The sequence below is a fragment of the Xyrauchen texanus genome, chromosome 49 (genome assembly GCF_025860055.1).
Source record: "Xyrauchen texanus isolate HMW12.3.18 chromosome 49, RBS_HiC_50CHRs, whole genome shotgun sequence".
Classification (NCBI taxonomy): domain Eukaryota; kingdom Metazoa; phylum Chordata; class Actinopteri; order Cypriniformes; family Catostomidae; genus Xyrauchen; species Xyrauchen texanus.
Window position 1 is genome coordinate 26250556 of NC_068324.1, and position 19480 is coordinate 26270035.

The following is a 19480-nucleotide window of genomic DNA, read 5'->3' on the forward strand; positions in this document are numbered from 1 at the left end:
TGTCCATTCGCTCTGATAAGATGTCATGTGTTCACTGGTGCCTCGAACATCATTCAACAGGGTAGCAGAGCCGAAGCACAACCAAAACAATGTTCTTCTGTAAGACAAATGCAGTTTCATTTTTTTGACCACTAGAGGGCCAAAGTTTACATAGTGTAGCTTTAAATGAATGAATATGATGAAATATTGAGTGAATTTAAAGGACATTATTATTAAAAAAAATGAACACTGGTTGTGGCTGTTTTGTCTCTCTACAGGAATATGTTCGGTTGATTGGGCCGTGGTGTCAGGTGAATGTGGGATCCTGTCGATTTGTGTTGGGTCAGTGTTATCTGGCCAATGGTGAGGGGCAGAAGGTATGTTAATCTAAATGACCCGTGCTGTTATCATTGCTGTGCAACCTCTGGGCTCCTGTACTTCTATTACACAAGTATTATTTTAGTTATTCGCTGAAGACATTTAACTGTCAAAAAATACTGTTTTGAGTTTTGACCTTTTTAAAGGTTTTATATCTTGATGGAAAGAGAATGACATTGTTTATTCTTCACAAAATCACAAAGTTTCCAGAGCCAAAAACCTCTTCTATAACAGATGTTGTTTGAATGTTCAGTGAAGTCTTCCTGTAAAGCAGTGATGTTCAGTTGTCTAGTTTACCATGCAAACTGTTGTTTGTGTGTTCATGTTCTCAGGCGTTGCAGTGTTTCCAGGAAGCGGCAGCTGAGGTGGATAAAGAAGAGTTTTTAATGAAACTCACAGGTTCAGACGAGGAGACTGGCACCACCGCCCCGCGGTTACTCTATTATAACAAGGTAATGACATGCTACACATGTACTTAATTATGGGATAGGGATAGGAATAATTGTGATTGTTCATTTGTTTAGGTTCTGCGGTTATTAGGGGATATTGGTTTGCCAGAGCTTGTGATTCAGTTAGCAACACTGGCCATATCTGAAGCGACCGATGACGAGAGAAGCCAGGTAAAATAAGTTTTGACAATTGTTTGGAAATAACAGTTTGAGACAAGTGATTGCAATCATTTATATCTTTGGTAACATTCCTCGATCTTATAATAATACTTGTTATCATGTGGATATCAGTTAATATAAGAATTGACCTGAGTTGTAGGCTGCACTGTGGACTCGTATATTCAAACATCATCTGGATCTTGGACATAACAGTCAGGCGTATGAAGCTCTGACTCAGAACCCTGATTCCAGCAGGTACTGTACACTTATCTGTCTAAAGCCAACATCCCACTAGCACTTAACATTCACCCACTGAGAAACGTGGCTGCTATCATCAACGCCCTCTGACTCTGACCGTGTAAATGAAGCGTACAGTATTTCTGAAAACTGGCTTGTAGTAACATGACTTTAAAGTCCTCATGCATTGAGCGCAGTTTTCTTTCATGTGTTGACATTTCATTTCCCTTCATTTGAACAATCTGTCCATTCTTAAATGTCAAGATCAATCTTTTACTCCATGCACTACTACAGTGAGAGGAAATTTCATGCAATATGACTAAAATGTATATATTTGGCAACTGGCTGATGTCACTCCACAGTAATTGTGTAGTACTGTACAGTTGTGCAGTTTTCAGCTGCAAGATCATTTCAGTGCATAGTAAGAGAACATTTGTTCGGGTCTGTCCAAAGACAAAATCCACCCATTTGTCATTGAATAATGTCTCTTTTAATACACTTTCTGTTCTTTTACAGTCAGTTTTTGATCAAATTCAACCAAAAAATAAACATTTAATTCTAATGACGCATAGTAGGGATGAAATGAAGCCATTCAAGTGTCTCATTAACATGTGATCATCTACAGACCCCGTTTACAGAAAAGACTGTTTTCTTAGAGACAGTACCGTTTTAGCACACGTTCAACAAATCGATGAAAATACTTGTATACATAATGCAACAAAATATAATATATTCAATCAATAAATATGATACTATATTGCATATATGGATTTGTTCATTTTTAAAAAGCTAAAATTATTAAATGAATAATATAATTATATTTATAATTTTCATAATGTACCTAGTTAGGTCTCCTTTATAATTAATACCATTAGCTGAGAAATAATTTCATATTTAAGCAAAAGGTACATTATAACAGAGATATATCCCTATGAATCGATATTTAATGGACTCTGGAAATCTGTAACTCTCCAGCCCTTATTGGTTTTACAAACTTGATCGTAATGAAATCTTATTGACATGAAGCTGGTGCATTTCTACAATACAAAAAGTGGTTTAAAATCAAAATATATAATTCTTAAATTTTAACGTATCTGGATTACACAATAGTGTGGAGATGTTCTCATGGTGAGAATTAGTATTTTATTTTTTTTTATACATTAACATTAAGGAGATGACCACCACTTGGCAAGTATAGTATATGTGTGAAAATGCAAACTTAGAATGATCTAAGAATATGAGGACAGAAAGCATCAAAGTCCAAAGCAGATGAATGAGAAACAAGAACCTTCAAAGGCATCAATACGTCATTTGGATTAGAATGTAGACATAATTCCTCCTGTGCATTGCTTCATCATCAGACTTTCTTGGTCACAATTCCAGGAAAAGAGACTATGCATTTTAAAGGAATAGTTTGCCCAAAAATTTAAATTCTCTCATTATTTACTCCCCCTCATGATATCCCATGTTTGTTTGTATGACTTTCTTTCTTCACCAGAACCTTCACCAGGAAAAATATTTCAGCTCAGTAGGTCCTTAAAATGCAAGTGAATGGAGATTTCTCTTTTTAAGCTCCAAAAATCACATACAGTCAGCATAAATGGCATTCATATGACTCCCGCTTTGAAATGAATGTCTTCTACGATCACTTTTGGTGCAAAAAAGATAAATATTTAAGTACTTTTTAACTATAATCCAATGTGAGGGTAAGGTTCATGAGAGGGCTGAGTTCATGCGGTCTCTCGTGTGACGTATTTGCATTGCCATGATACTGAAGAAATCTCACATTCTTCACTCGGTTGAGACATCCAATGCACCATTGTGAGTAAAGAATTCGATAAATGCAGATCTAAACCAAAACCAACAAAGCTCGTACACAGCATTCCTCCTAACTTATAAACGGCACTGCTCTTCTGGTTGTGAAACATGTGCGTCAGTTCTCAAGCGTTTCAAATCCGAATATGTTTACGTCACTCGTATACCGCTGCTGAGAGTTAACCCTCTGGCCTGCTGAATATTTTCGTCATTACAGCGGAAACAACAAAAAAAATTTGGGTATACAGATAAGTGTAAGACATCATTAGAGACTACACTCACCTAAAGGATTATTAGGAACACCTGTTCAATTTCTCAATGTAATTATCTAATCAACCAATCACATGGCAGTTGTTTCAATGCATTTAGGGGTGTGGTCCTGGTCAAGACAATCTCCTGAACTCCAAACTGAATGTCAGAATGGGAAAGAAAGGTGATTTAAGCAATTTTGAGCGTGGCATGGTTGTTGGTGCCAGACGGGCCGGTCTGAGTATTTCACAATCTGCTCAGTTACTGGGATTTTCACGCACAACCATTTCTAGGGTTTACAAAGAATGGTGTGAAAAGGGTAGGGCTGTCGACTGAAGTCCTGAAGTTTTCGACTAAAAATCGACTAAAATCGACTAAAAATGACGTTAGAAAAAAAAACGTTAAATTAATTAGCTGCGCACTGTGCGCAGTACTTGGTAGCCTTGATGTCCGCCTAAATGAATTATAAATAAACATAAAAAACTAGTAGGCTATTTGCAGTATATTAAACCGTTTTTGACCTAATTATTTTGCACTGAAATGAGTCTGACACATGAATCTGTCGGCTCTGACAGCGTTGCATCACGTGCACCTGCGCAATATCATAGCCTATGATTTCCGAAAATAGTAGGCCTACTATGTTGTCATGTGATATCATCACAAGAACTGTTGAGGGGAATATGCAACATAATTTAGACAATTATTTTTGTCATATGTTATAATAAGTTATAACTGTCAGACACTATCATTTTTCAGAGACACGAATAGACTATCAACTTAAAGCTTTTACTCTTAATAAACACAAAAGGCACATCCACTTTAATAAAAAAAAGAATATTTATTAAACAAACCAGATCAAGAGCAGAAACGAAATAAAGTGCATAACTGAAAAATAAAGCATCTTAGGCTCAAAACTAACACAAAGTGGGCACAGCGCAATTGCGCATTAGGCTCCAAATTAAAAATAATTAATAATAATAATGCCCAAATAGTGCCCAAATCCAATAAATAATACTAGAAATAAATTTGCAGTTTGCACAATAATAAAAGGGAACCATACAAGTAAAGTAGGCTACAACATGTTATTCAGCCAAATTTTAAACGAAACAAAATAAATAAAGTGCATATACAACAACAAGGTATGTGAACTCAACAAATAGGCCTAAAAAAATAAATAAATCAAATGCCCAAATCCACAAGTATTTCAAATAAATGTGCAAAATTGTTATTAATGTCCAAAACGAAATAAAGTGCATAACAGAAAAATAAAGCATAGGCTCAAAACTAAAACAAACAGTGGGCACAGCGCAATAGCGCGTTAGGCTACAAAAAATAAATAAAAATAAGTGCCCAAATCCAACAATACTTTAAATAAATGTGCAACATTAAAAAATTTATTAATGTTCAAAACGAAATAATGTAAAAACAATGAAATAAAACAAATGGCTACTCACTCACAGAGAGTACACTTCAATCAGTGTCCACTCCAAACTTTTTTGTGTTGTGTGCGAGAAACACAAGCATATCCACGTTCTTTGGAAGGAGACAGCTTCTTGCTTTATTGACAATAAATCCCGCCTTGGAGAAAATGCGTTCAGAAGGCGTGGATGTTGCAGGGATACAGAGCAGTCGCTTTGCAACTCGGGCCAGGCTCTGGTATCTGTCTTGGTTTTTTTCCCACCACCCCAATGGTCCGGAGTCGATTTTGGTTCTGTCCTGAAGATAGTTTTTAATTTCTTCTGTCACTGTGCTTCTCCCACCTGATTCTCTAGAAACCTCGTCGTCCTCATCTTCGCACAACAGCATAGCAATCTCCTTCTCTTTGTCGTTTTTCTGCTTTTTTGACACATGTTGCTCCTCCTCACTTCCAGGTTCACCTGTGCCTGTGACTGCGCTCACTGCGCTGAGTGCACTCAGTCGTTCTGCTAGCTGTGCAACTACTGTATAGGCCTCGTCTCGTTTGGCATCATCCAGAAAAGACAGCTGCTTAAAACGAGGGTCTACTACTGCAGCTGTAATGTATACACTGTTAGTCATCATCATTCAGTTTTTAAACTCCCACCTACTGTCAATTTCTTCGACCAGCTTGCTTTTCATTTTTTTGGTAATGGGGCTGTCATCCGCGATGGCCAGGTGACGTTTCTTTAAGTTTGCCAGCATGGGTACTGTTGCAGACAGGGACACGTTGTCCTCTTCAGACAGCAGCTCGGTCAGGGTTGTCATCGGTTTCAGCACATTTTTAATGTCCTCTACCGCATTCCAGTGTGCTGTGGTAAGGTCCAGTGTACTGCTGTCACTCTTCTTTGTAAAGTTTGGGTCAGACAGCACTGCGGTAATGGGCCAGCGTTGCTCCAGCAGTCGCTCCAACATCGAAAATGTTGAGTTCCAACGTGTAGACACATCCTGAATTAGTTCATGCTGAGGGACATTTTGCTGCTCCTGCTTTTGTTTTAGCCCAGTTTTTGCTTTGTGCCCCTTTTTGAAATGTCCCACCAGATGACGTGATGCAGCCACGGCACGACAAATTGGATCTTGTTTGAGTGCAGCGTTAATACAGAGCTGCAAAGTGTGCCCGGCGCACCTGACGCCCTGCATCTCTGGCCATTTATGTGATTCCTTTAGTGTTTCCACACAGAGTGCCATATTAGCCGCGTTGTCACATACAATAGAAATTCTCTTTGCTTCTTGAATTCCAAATGAATCAGCAACTTCAGATAGTCGCGCAGCAATGTTTATTCCCGTGTGCGCCTCTTCTATTTGTTTTGTCTCAAGCACAAGACTCTGTGCTTTCCAGTCTCCATCAATGAAATGGGCAGTCACTGTCATATAGGACTCCATTCTAAGAGATGTCCACATATCTGTGGTCAAGCTCAGTGCCTCGCTGTGTTGTATTAACTCTGAAACTTTCTCTTTGAGTCCCGCATATTTTGCGGTTAGTGCATGCATGATTGTGTGGCGTATTGGCAGTGTATATCCAGGTTCCAAAACTTTTAACAGGTTCTTAAAACCTTGGCCCTCCACAACAGCAATGGGCCTCATATCCTGAGCAATAAAGTTAACAATTCCTTACGTGATTTTATTTTTCCGTTTGGATGATATAGGAGGCTTAAAATTCAGCGTGGTCTGGGTGTGGGTGGGGGATGCTACCGTCATTGCGGATGGGTGCGCCTGCAGTTATAAAACGATTATTACACTAAAACATTGAAATATGCCAATTCTGATATTTTCATATAACGTTAGCCTACTCAAAACAGACAGGGCAACCTAACGCAGACAAGTGAGCTTACCGCTTTTAGATGATACGACATGTTTGTCGTCGAGCTGTGGAAGGCAAACTGTTTCTTGCAAACTTTCTGCATTCAACTTTGATCCATCATGCCTTGTTACCACTGTGCAGGCTGGTGGTGGTGGTGTAATGGTGTGGGGGATGTTTTCTTGGCACACTTTAGGCCCCTTAGTGCCAATTGGGCATCGTTTAAATGCCACGGCCTACCTGAGCATTGTTTCTGACCATGTCCATCCCTTTATGGCCACCATGTACCCATCCTCTGATGGCTACTTCCAGCAGGATAATGCACCATGTCACAAAGCTCGAATCATTTCAAATTGGTTTCTTGAACATAACAATGAGTTCACTGTACTAAAATGGCCCCCACAGTCACCAGATCTCAACCCAATAGAGCATCTTTGGGATGTGGTGGAACGGGAGCTTCGTGCCCTGGATGTGCATCCCACAAATCTCCATCAACTGCAAGATGCTATCCTATCAATATGGGCCAACATTTCTAAAGAATGCTTTCAGCACCTTGTTGAATCAATGCCACGTAGAATTAAGGCAGTTCTGTAGGCGAAAGGGGGTCAAACACAGTATTAGTATGGTGTTCCTAATAATCCTTTAGGTGAGTGTATAAAGGGTCTACTTTTATTTGTGTACACTCACGATAACAACAAAATCTTTTACTTTTGTAAAATAAAGAAAATAAAAGGTTGAGCTTTCAGCAGTCTCCGTGTTCACGAGCATATTTCAGAAACACGTCACAAAAATGAACTGAAACTCCACGAATACTTATCACACAAACATGAAACATATGTCTAAAGAAAGCTTAAAATGTCTACTTTTAAATAAAACAATTCAAATTTAAAACAAATATTCTCCTGCAATGTAATCTGTATGAAACAAAGCAATGTACATTTTCTTCTGGCGCAACTCATCTCTAATGTGATCGCACCCACCAGCAGAGCGCACCCTTCATACGCTAATGTCCTGAGACGATCAAGGGAAATGTACACGCCCCCGACAGTGAGGTTGTAAACACATTTCATTCATTTATCTGCTCATTTGCAATGATACACATGTGATCAAACTCCTGGATATTAAGGAAGAGTTAACATTTTCCTCAGAAGAGTGGGACCCTAATGAACATTTGTATTTTGAAGACAGACATGATCCAGCCGAGAAAACAATTCAAACGAGTAAGTCAATTAGTTTTCATTAGCTGACATGCTATTTTATATAAACATGTACATATTTTACTAGTGGGATGGTTTCCAGACTTGCAAGCCAGGATTGAGTATTTAAATATGTCCTAATAAGCAAGTTTTAGTTACATTTAAATGCGGTTTCACCTAAAGCAGATATTTAATTTGTATACTGTATGATATAAATATGATATGTAATATGATAAAAAATTACATGAATGTTTAGATTATATTTTATCTAGTGTTTAAAATGCCTCATTATTATCAACAAAGCTTGTGCTTGCAAATATGTGTTCAGGTTAAATGAGTAAAATGCACTTTAAATATGCCCATATTAGAAAATCAGCATATTGTAATGATTTCTGAAGGATCATGTGACACTGAAGACTGCAGTAATGATGCTGAAAATTCAGCTTTGATCACAAAGTGCAATTTACAATATATTTAAATAGAAAACTGTTCTTTTAAATTGTAAATTGAGTTCACACAATGTTTTTGCTGTATTTTGGATCAAATAAATGCAGTCTTGGTGAGCAGAAGAGACTTCTTTTAAAAGTAGTGTAGGTCTAAAATTAAGTAAAGTCTTTATGTAAAGAAAATGTATAGTCAGATTACTACTTTTAACTTAAAACTTGATTTTGATCATCAAGTCTCCTCACATTCATTCTCTTTCTGTCACATTCCTCATTGATAGGCCCAGGGGAGGGGTCTTTGTAGCCTCAGGTGTGAATGACATAAATATTCATGATCGTTCACGCCTCCTCGCATATTACCATTCAAAACTAAAAGTGTAATATAAAAGTTCAATTACTATATTGTTTTGTATGAATGAGTGATCAGGATGATTTTCACATCATTATGTAGCAAAAACTCTCGGCTACAAGATCCAGTTCTCAAAAGTCTTGTGGACAAATGATGATTGTGTTATATGACCTTATTTCAATTACTTACAATTAAAAAAAAAAATTCAAAAACCAAGCATAAACGTTATTTTCTCAAAAATACAAACATGTTTACATGTTGCTCACAAATTATTGTAACCCAGTTTGTGCTGAATACAGTGTTATCAGACTTTAGCCATTAATGTGTTAAACAACTGAAAAAAGCACAAATGTCAAGGCATGTCAAAACTTCTCCAGGGCTCAAAATACCCTCAAACCCCAGAGGGTAACCCAGAGGGTTAAAGTACTTAAATATTTATCTTTTTCACACCAAAAGTAATCGTATCACTTTAGAAGACATTAATAGATTTTTGGAGCTTCAAAAGAGAAATCACCATCCACTTGAATTAAGGACCTACAGAGCGTAGATTTTTCAAATAAAAAAAATATATATATATATATTTTTGCTTTCAAATGTTTTTTGGTGAAGATATAAAGTCATACACACATGGGATATCAGGAGGGGGAGTAAATTATAGATTTTTCATTTTTGTGTGAACTAACCCTTTAAATGTCTTCTAAAAATTAATCAAATATCTTTTAGAATGTCTTTTAAAAGAACACTAGCTATATGACCTTAAAGTGGATAGATGTGAATTACAGAAATTAATTTCTATAATGGTAAAATCTGAAATGCATGCAATCTCTAATTTTTGTGTGTGCGTGCACTCAGGCAGTTGGATTGTCTCCGGCAGCTGGTGGTGGTTTTGTGTGAGCGCTCTCAGCTCCGAGACCTCGTCCAGTTCTCATTTGTTAATTTACATGATGAGGTCAGATTAAATACATTCACCTTCAGAAATGCTGAATTTATTTATATTACATCATTGAATATATTCATTCATTGATCTTTAATAGTTGTTTGTGGATTTTTTTTGCATTGTTCAGGTGGTCAGTATAATTGAGTCTCGTGCAAGAGCTGTGGATCTCATGACTCACAACTACTATGAGCTGCTGTATGCTTTTCATATCAATCGCCACAACTACAGGAAAGGTACGACTGGAATGCTACAGGAGGGTTTTTAAGGAAAGAGTACTTAAAGGGATAATTCACCCAAAAATACAAATTCTGTCATAATTTACTCGTATGTTGTTCCAAACTTGTATAACTCTTCTTTTAAAAATGGGGAAACGGTGGCCATGACTGGACAAAAACCGTTCATTAAACTAAACGTAAGTTGTGTGTGTTTCAGCTGGTACGGTGATGTTTGAGTATGGTATGCGTCTGGGTCGTGAGGTTCGGACTCTTCGTGGTCTTCAGAAACAGGTGAACTGTTACCTGGCGGCACTGAACTGCCTGCGGCTCGTTCGTCCGGACTACGCATGGATCGTCCAGCCTTCATCCGGAGCAGCGGTTAGCTTCTCAAATATTTCAGTGTTTAAGTTAATATTTAATAAATTAAACCTGAATTAATCATATCCCCACAAAGATAAAACATTTTCTCTTTGAATTGACTAGTGTGAACGACCAGGTGCGTCACCCAAAAGGAACTATGATGGCGAGTTTGCTGCAAGTCCAGGTGATTCCCAAATAAACACTTTCAAAACCTACTGCAGTAATGACAATATTTTCCATATCTTCACACACAACACATGTAATGTTGATTGTTGGGTTTTTCCATGTCAAATCAACCAATTTTCAGAAACTGCTCCAGTTGAAATTTCAGATTTTGTTAATACTTTTTCTGAAGAAAGTGAAAAAATATTAAATGCCTTGTATCAGTATTTACTGAGTAATTTGGTTTTTCGACAATTAAAACTGTAAAATTCGGATGGATCCATATTTAGAGCACCCCATCTCTGGGATTTTACCATAAAGGAAAGTTTGTTCTGATACAGAATCTAAAAGTGTATTAAGTAGGGGTGTAACGTTCACTCAACGATTCTTTAAACTAAGCCTGAATCAAAAAAAGTTAAGATTGAAAGTTTTATTACTATTATTGTTATTATCATTACTTTAAAGACATATGCAAACATTTCAAATGTAGCACTGTTATTAAAAGGACTATATGATCCATCAGAGTTGTACTGGGATTAAAAATCAGTCTAGAACATACTTAATGGAAGTGCATGTTTATCCAGTTGAATAATGTCTCTAGTTAAAAGCCCATTGAAATGTACTGATGAAATCAAATCAGACATGACATTTGACATTATACACATGCAGCATTATCATTAAACCTTTATACAGACATAAGTAAAGTTAAATCTCCATGATGCATATCCTCACTTTTTGTTTTAACCATAATACTCTGTTACACTCCTAGTACTAAGATATATTTTACTATTTATATACTTCTGGAGTTACAGGCTCTCCAGCTTTGATAGAACAACACAAATGTATGCTTTTTCCTCTGCTGTTTTTTGACTGACTGTTGGCATATAATGCAACTAGGGGCCTCTAAAGTCAACTGATATTAGTAATAGACAGAGATTAGCATTACCTCTATTATTATTATTATTTCTATCTTCAGTTGAGGTCTCATTGATGTTTGACATCAACTCTTTTTCTGGTTACAGTAAATCAACAGATTGACATTCTGGAATTGAAAGACTTGGAGAAAGAGTATGCTCTAGCTCGCAGTCGTCTGAATTTGGCACAACAGGACCCTCCCTCAGCTGCCATTGCAGGTCATTTTTTTTACATTTCAACACAATAAGGTGCTGTGGGCTACAGCCCTGTAATAATTTTAAAAAGGGCTAGAAGCTACTAGATTGCCAATATGCATAATCTTTATATTGTATGCTTAATATTATGCAAGTTTGAATCATAATTTGTGCTCTATGGAATGCTTTTGTAGGCCCTACATGTAAATAGACTTTATTTCACTCACAAAGAACACATTATAATGGAACAGTGATGCATACATCTTATACAAAGTATTACACTTATTCACATTCACATACTGACAACATATAGAGCTGCTATAATTAAATCACAATAATCAGAATCAAATGACATTTTCCCTTTTATGAAGTGATGCAACAAATTACTCTTTAATTTTCAAGGAATTACTCTTTATAGCTATTCAATTATAGCTTCTGTTCTGTTGTTACTTGCGTTACAAATACAATTTTAATTTGATCAAAACGATTGCGCTTGTGCAAGCTGAGTCCGTGCGTCAGGCACCGATGTGCAAATGTATTAAGCGCTCTCTCCTACACTGTGTCCTCACTCAAATGGCACTGAGAAGCCCTTGAATAATTGTTCTTGTTTTAATGAAATGTCAGAATTGATTATAATTCCAGTGCTACAGAGGTCATCCATGTCTCTGCACAAAAGCTTTTCTACTGAGTTGTATGATGCGAGGTAGTGTTGTCAAAATAACTGGTACACCGGTACCAAGTCGCTGCTTTCACAATTTTCTGACGAAAGGAGGAAACACATCTAACTTAATAAAGCAACTAAAGCAGGTGAGTTTAAAAGCATATTTTCATTTGCATTAGGGCTGAAACATTTAGTTGACATTATCGACATCGTCAAATACAAAATTGACGAGAAAAATGTTCGTTGTTGAATAGTCGTTTGATCTCATTTAACGTAACATGAAATCACATTAAACTGTAATGATGACGTGTGAGAACAGCAGTTCGTGCCTGATGGAGGAAGAATTACACAGATCAGTCCAGATGCATTCAACTTTCACAGTTTATTTGATGTAGATCCCAAAGTATTAGGGAATGATTAAAAAAATTTATTCAGAAGCATGTACCATTGTGGAATAAGCAGAACCGGAGCTCTTTAAAGGAAACATCCTGGCTTTACAAATGCAGTTATATTTAATGTGTTATAGCTTTATTAAAGTTCAAATAATACAGAAGCAGATCTTGTTAATAACTATAAACTCAGAAACTGGCATTTCTCTGTGTGGTCAGCGCCTCTTCTATGAGTCGTGTGAATGTCCCGATCTAAGGGGGAGAGATTGAAACTGCACCGGCTGAGAGAGACTCTGCCTCGGGGACTCTCATCCCTCGAGTGCGCACACTTAATGCAGCTAGATTAGAACTTATTTAATCATAATATCTATCTATATATATATATATAGATATATATAGATATATATAGATATATGTCCATATGCATTTCTTATTGTGAAGAAAAATGGCAATATGCAGCTTTATTAATAAGAGAGCAGTTTGCACATTAGTTTGGAAATAGTTTTTATTCATTCTATTGTATGCTTGTTTATTTAGGATTTGATTTTTAGTACTTGGTAAAAACTTAAAGTAAAAGTTGAAGCAAATCTTATAGAAGTGTTCAAAAATATTTTAAGCATTGTACAGTTTTGTTATAATTCAAAAATAATATATTTAAATTAAAGTGTTGCTCAATGGCATATTTCTCTTCTTAGTTCTGCTGCTAATGTTTTGTTAACTTTGTTATTAAAAGTTTTTAGTCTAAAAAGTCAGGCAAAACTTCTAAAAATATATAGATTTGCCCCTTGAAGGTCTCTGCGTTGTTCTGTCTTTTCTGAGCACTGAAGGCAATTATTGTTAATAATTTGCACTTTACAAATTCATCCTGATATTAATTTTATCTGACTCCAATTTTATATTAATCTGACTTAAAAATGAATTAAGTTGACCTCTAATTTAGATTAAAGCTCTAAATACTTTCTGATCATTCTTCTATTTTAATCATTTAAGTTATTGATTACTCTGAATCCTCTTCTATTCATTTTACCTTTTGATCAGTTTCTAATGAGATTCAAACTGATAGTCTTTAAGTGGCTTCCTCCTACATTAAAGCTTCAGTTATGATATAAATGATTCTTAAAATGGGATTCTCCTGCTCGGTTCCTTCAGAGCAGTTTCTCCTATTTTAAAGACCCAGTATTGATATAAATGATTTCAGAGGAATACAGAATAAATAAAAAAGTAACAATTTATTTACCAGGTAGGATTTAAAACATAAGTTATAGAAACAAGTCAAAGAACATACCTGGCAGTTGAGAAAACTACATGTAATTGCAAAAACATGGGAAATCTGAATGCAGATTCCTATTATTACAGTTACACACATTGAGGTGTGGGATCATCTGGCTACAGAGAACCCTGAGCTCTGGGCCAGCTTTCCTTAAATATCCAGACAGAATACACATTGTGTACCAAATGGTATTATCCTTTGATCAATGAGAATTTGGGGGTGAATGGGTTCTTGGCTTCCTGGTGTTAAACCTTCAAGGAGGGGGATAGACCTCCGGAATTATTCAGTATTTGGCAAAGACCTTATAAATTTGTTGTCATTAAGTTTTACAAACCTGGGGACAAAACACTATACCAGTCACACAGAGAACTCCTAAATGATATCAAACATCTTGTGTGTCTGTGTTGTGCCTTGTGGGTGAAAACCAGGGGGAGAAAGAACAGCTGGAGTATGTGGGGGCAGAATGTCTCAGGTTGACAGTGTTTGTTAAACTGGGTCTTTCACACAGTGAAAGACCCAGTTTAACAAACACTGGGTCTTTCACACAGTGATGCCTTTTGTTTTAGGTCTATTTTGTGAGAGTTTGAGTGTTGTTTTTCCCAGAAGTCTTGTTGTTCCATGTGGGCATGTGCTGGGTTGGCACCTTCTTAGCCTTAGTAACCTGTTTTTGTGTGTTGCTTTGGTACTGAAAATGGTATCGAGTACCATGAAATTTCAATGGTATTTGTACCGACTACTGAAATGTTGGTACCGTGACAAAACTAATGCGAGGTATCTGGACATTTTAACAAGAACAAGTACATGAGTAAAGTATCTAATCTGATGCCAGTCTTTAATAAATGCATCATTCCTTCTGCATGTCGCTTCATCCTGGGAAATAAGGAGCATTCAAAACTCCTGCTGAACTCTGTCAGTGGATGAAGCTGATGGCGACAGGCAGTACAGAACACAATAGTGGAGATGATGCACTATGAATAGTGACCGTGTCGCTGTATGTGATAGCGACATCCAGTGTCCAGAATATTAATTTAATATAATTTCTCCATAGCGGGCCTAATTCTTTTCTATTTCTAAAATCTAATTTGCTGCATCAGAGCCGCCAGAGGGCCACAAATGGCATGCAGGCCAGACTTTGAACACTCCTGTTCTAAGCCACTTGCAGTGTATGCAAGGAATACACTGATCAGCCACAACATTAAAACCACTGACAGGTGAAGTGAATAACATTGATTTTCTTGTTACATTGGCACCTGTCAAGGGGTGGGATATATTAGGCAGCAAGTGAACAGTCAGTTCTGTTTTGGAAGCGGGAAAAATTGTCAAGCGTAAGTATCTGAGCGACTCTGACGAGCCAAATTGTGATGGCTAGGTGACTGGGTCAGAGCACCTCCAAAACGGCAGGTCTTGTGGAGTGTTCTCAGTATGCAGTTGTTAATACCTACCAAGGAAGGATAACTGGTGAACCGGCGACAGGGTCATGGGTGCCCACGGCTCATTGATGCGAATGGGGAGCTAAGGCTAGCTCGTCTGGTCTGATCCTGCAGAAGAGCTACTGTAGCACAAATTGCTGAAAAACTTTGTTGGCCATGATAGAAAGTCGCAGCTGGCTGCGTATGGGCCTGCAGAGTGCCCATGCTGACCCCGGTCCACCGCCGAAAGTGCCTAAAATGGGCATGTGAGCGTCAGAGCTGGACCGTGGAGCTATGGAAGAAGGTGGCCTGGCCTGATAAATCACGTTTTCTTTTAGATCATGTGGATAGCCGGGGGCATGTGCATCGTTTACCTGGGGAAGAGACGGCAGCAGGATGCACTATGGGAAGAAGGCAGGCCGGCGGAGGCAGTGTGATGCTCTGGGTCGTGTTCTGCTGGGAAAACTTGGGTCCTGGCATTGATGTGGAAGTTACTTTGACATGTACCACCTACCTAAAGATTGTTGCAGACCACGTACACCCCTTCATGACTACGGGATTCACTGAAGGCAGTGGCCTCCTTCAGCAGGATAATGCACCCTTCACAAATTGTTCAGAAGTGGGTTGAGGAACATGACAAAGAGTTCAAGGTGTTGACTTGGCATCCAAATCCCAGATATCAATCTTATTGAGCATCTATGGAATGTGCTGGACCAACAAGTTTGATCCATGGAGGCTCCAACTTGCAACTTACAGAATTGAAGTATCTGCTGAAGTATTGGTGATACCGATACCACAGGACACCTTCAGAGGTCTTGTGGAGTCCATGCCTCGACGGGTCAGTGTTGTTTTGGCGGTACGAACGGGAGCTACACTATATTAGGCAGGTGGTTTTAAGTTGTGGCTGATCAATGTATAGTAATAATTTAAGATGAATGTGGGTGTCTCGAGATGCATTTTAAAGGTTGAATTCCCTTCTAAAGTGACACTGCATATGAAGAGTGTGCTTGTGTTGAAAAAGGTGGACATGTTCCGAGTGAACAGCCACTAGAGGTGGAGGTCTTTGGCGGATGTGTCTTGACTATGCCTTGTTCTCTTCTTGTTATCAGCTTCTCGCTGCATAAGCATTAGCTATGCATTTAATGAAATGCACTGTGTTATAAAAATTACTGCGACACCAGATTGTTCAAAGTCGCTTAGCTAGCTCTAGCAGAATTTGTTTGCTGATGACACATGGTATTTGATGTCTTGTTTTTTATCTAACGTAATAACTAAAATGTCCACACTTGCTTTCAAACTAGGGCTGGGATAAACGATTATTTTTTTTAAACGATTAATCTACCGATTCATTTTCCCAGTCCGATTCGATTTCGATTATCTCCCCATTAATTGACTAATAGCAATTTATACATGTTGATTTACATATCTGAATGAAAAAAAAAATGAATTTCTTAACATTGCAATATATGTTTATTGCTCTTAAAATTCCAAAATAAAAGACTATACAAGTGCAAAGTAATGCATTCTTAGTCAGAGGTAGCATTCAATAAAACCTTGAAGCCTTGAAAACACATAGGCCTAGCTTACTGAAAAAAAGTGCATCTTGTAATTCTTCTTTCAGAATAAAATAACAACAACTTGATGTCTAGCATTCAATAAAAAAATAAAAAGGTCACCCAAAATACTTGTTTAGAGCAATTGAAAGAATACAGTGACCAATGTAAACTTGGGGGCTTTAAGCTAATACAGAAAGTGCTTTTCCAACAAAAAATTAATAATGAAAATAAACATTCAGAATTCAACATTTATGTTGAACGTACTGAAAAAAAGCATCTTCATTCACATGCAAATAATAACTTACACTCTGACACTTTCCTTTCACCTTAAGAATACTGTGTGTGTGTGTGCACGGGGCGCCTCTTCAGGTGCTGGTGCATTGCCGTGGTGCTAGAATGGAAGGCCATCTCCATTTTGCAAAGATGACATATCACGGAATTGTTTCCTTTTAATTTAAAAGAATTCCCATACTTTAGAGGAACGAGTGCCTTGCACTTCTGATAGTCTGAGGAGCCACTCGTGTTGCTACTACTCTCCGGCGCCGCCATCTTTGTTTTGGGTCTGACGAATCGACGCGCATATTTTACGTCTACATATTTTTTGCGTTGACGCGTTGTCCCAGCCCTATTTCAAACTGAACTGACTTTGCAATTACACTTCACTGCAGATGCACTTAAGGATAGGTTTTATATTTCATTAGGCATATCATGTGATTTTAATTGTTTTGTAATGATTTATGTGATTGTGGATGGGAATCCCGGTATATGCGCTGCCATGTTTGTTACAGTGCTGCATGGGACTCTGAGTTGGTCAAAATGCTTTGGGTTTACTTTTAGCCCAGTTCTTCTGTGATCATTTAAATGTTGGTAATAGGTCTGGCTGGGTGATATATTCAATATTTTACAATATAACCGTGATGATCTTGCTTGTGACACAATTGAGCAATATCATGAATCAGCGATTTTAATGCGCTTTTTATTTGTCCACAGCACTTCCTAAAGAGTGCCATTAGACTAATTTCACAATACTTTGTGGATGCACAGTTAATCAAAATAACATCAGAAGCACTGAGAAATAGGACGATGTAATCTGATATCGGCAATATCTGACAAGTACCCCAATACCGATTGCAATGGTCATTGACAGATGATGATTGGAGCTGGAAAGCTGTAAATAATAGCCCAAAAGTTACTTATAGTAACAATAACACTTACATTTTTAGATTGTCAAATGATTAAAATCTTACAAGTCGGGATGGGCATTTTCGAGGACTCTAACCCAAAAGTAAAAAAACCACGTAATTGATTACTCTGAAATTGAAATGAAGTATGACACATATATTAAACATATATTTAGATTTTAGATTTTCATTACCAAAATTAGGTTAAAATTAGCTGGAGTAAACTATGCTTTTCTTGGAACAAATCACACTATGCATTTATAAAAGTGGGGGGAAAAAATAACAGTAAAAACATTTGCACTCACCTTGAGCTGACATCGAAATCAATGCTGATGGCATTAGGGTAATGCACTAATAAAATCTGGCTGTTTACAGTTTTTTTTTTTTATTTTTTTTTTTATACTCTTACACAGATCGAATATTGTTGCTCATGTGTAAATTGAAAAATCTGCATGAGATTGGATTTTTTCACATCCGATCTGAGCCACTTCCAAATGTGGTTTTAAATCAGATACATTTGCGATATCTGGACATCTGACCTATGTCTATACATGCATATCTGATTACCCTTGGCTTTTCTTAACTGTGTGCCTGTAGGCCCTTGCACAAAAAGCTTCTCTTGTGTTTCAAACGTGTAGGCGGTGGGCCGGACCTCGAAATTATGAATTTAATACTTACCTCACAGCTGTGTAAGTCTTTTTTTGCTGAGGTCATGTAATAAAATCGTATAAGTAATACAGACATTGTTTCCAACTTTGTTGTTTGCACATTTGACGCAAAATGTCCTTACAAACTCTTACTTTTTTAAACCGGCAAATAAGCAGGAGTACTAATCATAACGTTAGAAAACCTCCCGTTTCCTTGACAACCAATGTAAATAATGAACACAGATGACCAGGAAGCTGCGTTCTTGAAATTACAATTTTGCTGTAAATCATTAAAAATGTAAATTTAGTTCTGTAGTTCAGTAATACTGAGGTAAAAATGAGGTGTTTTATCCATTTAGCCTCAAATGTAAAAAGGCCTGTAACCCCCTTTCCCAGACAAGTTGGGCAAAGATTGTTCAATGTACAAATTTATGGGTGAACCTGCAAACCACAGAGAGTACAGTAGCTGAAAAATCCGTATTGGCATTTAACTTAAATTCGAAGACGTCCAAGATGTGCCGGCTAATGTTGGATTTCACAGAGAATGCTACATGCTCTTCACCAACAAAGAACACATAAGAAGAGCACGTAAGAAGATAGAAAATGCAGCTAACAACAGTGAAGGTTTGTATCAAATGTATAATTTTTATATAAAACGTTTCATTTATATACATTTAACCCCTTACTAGTCAGCCCCAATTTTGGCAAGTGATGCATTCATGACATCCCCAAAATAAAAAGGTTGCTGCTCAGAAGTCATTCTGAATATACACATAACCAACATATATTTAGAAAGCCAACCCTTGAGAGTTTACATTTCAAGACTCAAAATTAACCAGACTGTTATTAATATTGAGATATGTAAGCTCAAACATAGAAACAAAAACAACAAATATAAAGAATATATTAATAAAATGTATAAAAATATTATGTGACTTTAGGATTGCAACTTATAACCACAACTAAAACATGAGGATTTTTTAAAGACAATCATCGCGCATATCCTATTCAATATTCTATAATAAAATAAACTTATCGAATATTCGAAAATCGTGACTCATCCCTAATTAATATAGT

General features: G+C 37.1%; 1 protein-coding gene across 2 annotated transcripts in view; it reads left to right on the plus strand.

Moving 5' to 3' along the window:
- The window catches only part of nup160 (nucleoporin 160), a 105644-nt gene that overhangs the window by 64648 nt on the left and 21516 nt on the right, over window positions 1-19480 (plus strand). For both annotated transcript variants that reach the window (XM_052122432.1, XM_052122433.1), the window contains exons 21-29: window positions 258-356; window positions 690-809; window positions 882-977; window positions 1126-1220; window positions 9360-9456; window positions 9572-9677; window positions 9877-10037; window positions 10143-10203; window positions 11204-11314. In XM_052122432.1, the coding sequence (XP_051978392.1) occupies window positions 258-356; window positions 690-809; window positions 882-977; window positions 1126-1220; window positions 9360-9456; window positions 9572-9677; window positions 9877-10037; window positions 10143-10203; window positions 11204-11314 (946 nt within the window). The remainder of the gene's footprint in view (window positions 1-257; window positions 357-689; window positions 810-881; window positions 978-1125; window positions 1221-9359; window positions 9457-9571; window positions 9678-9876; window positions 10038-10142; window positions 10204-11203; window positions 11315-19480) is intronic.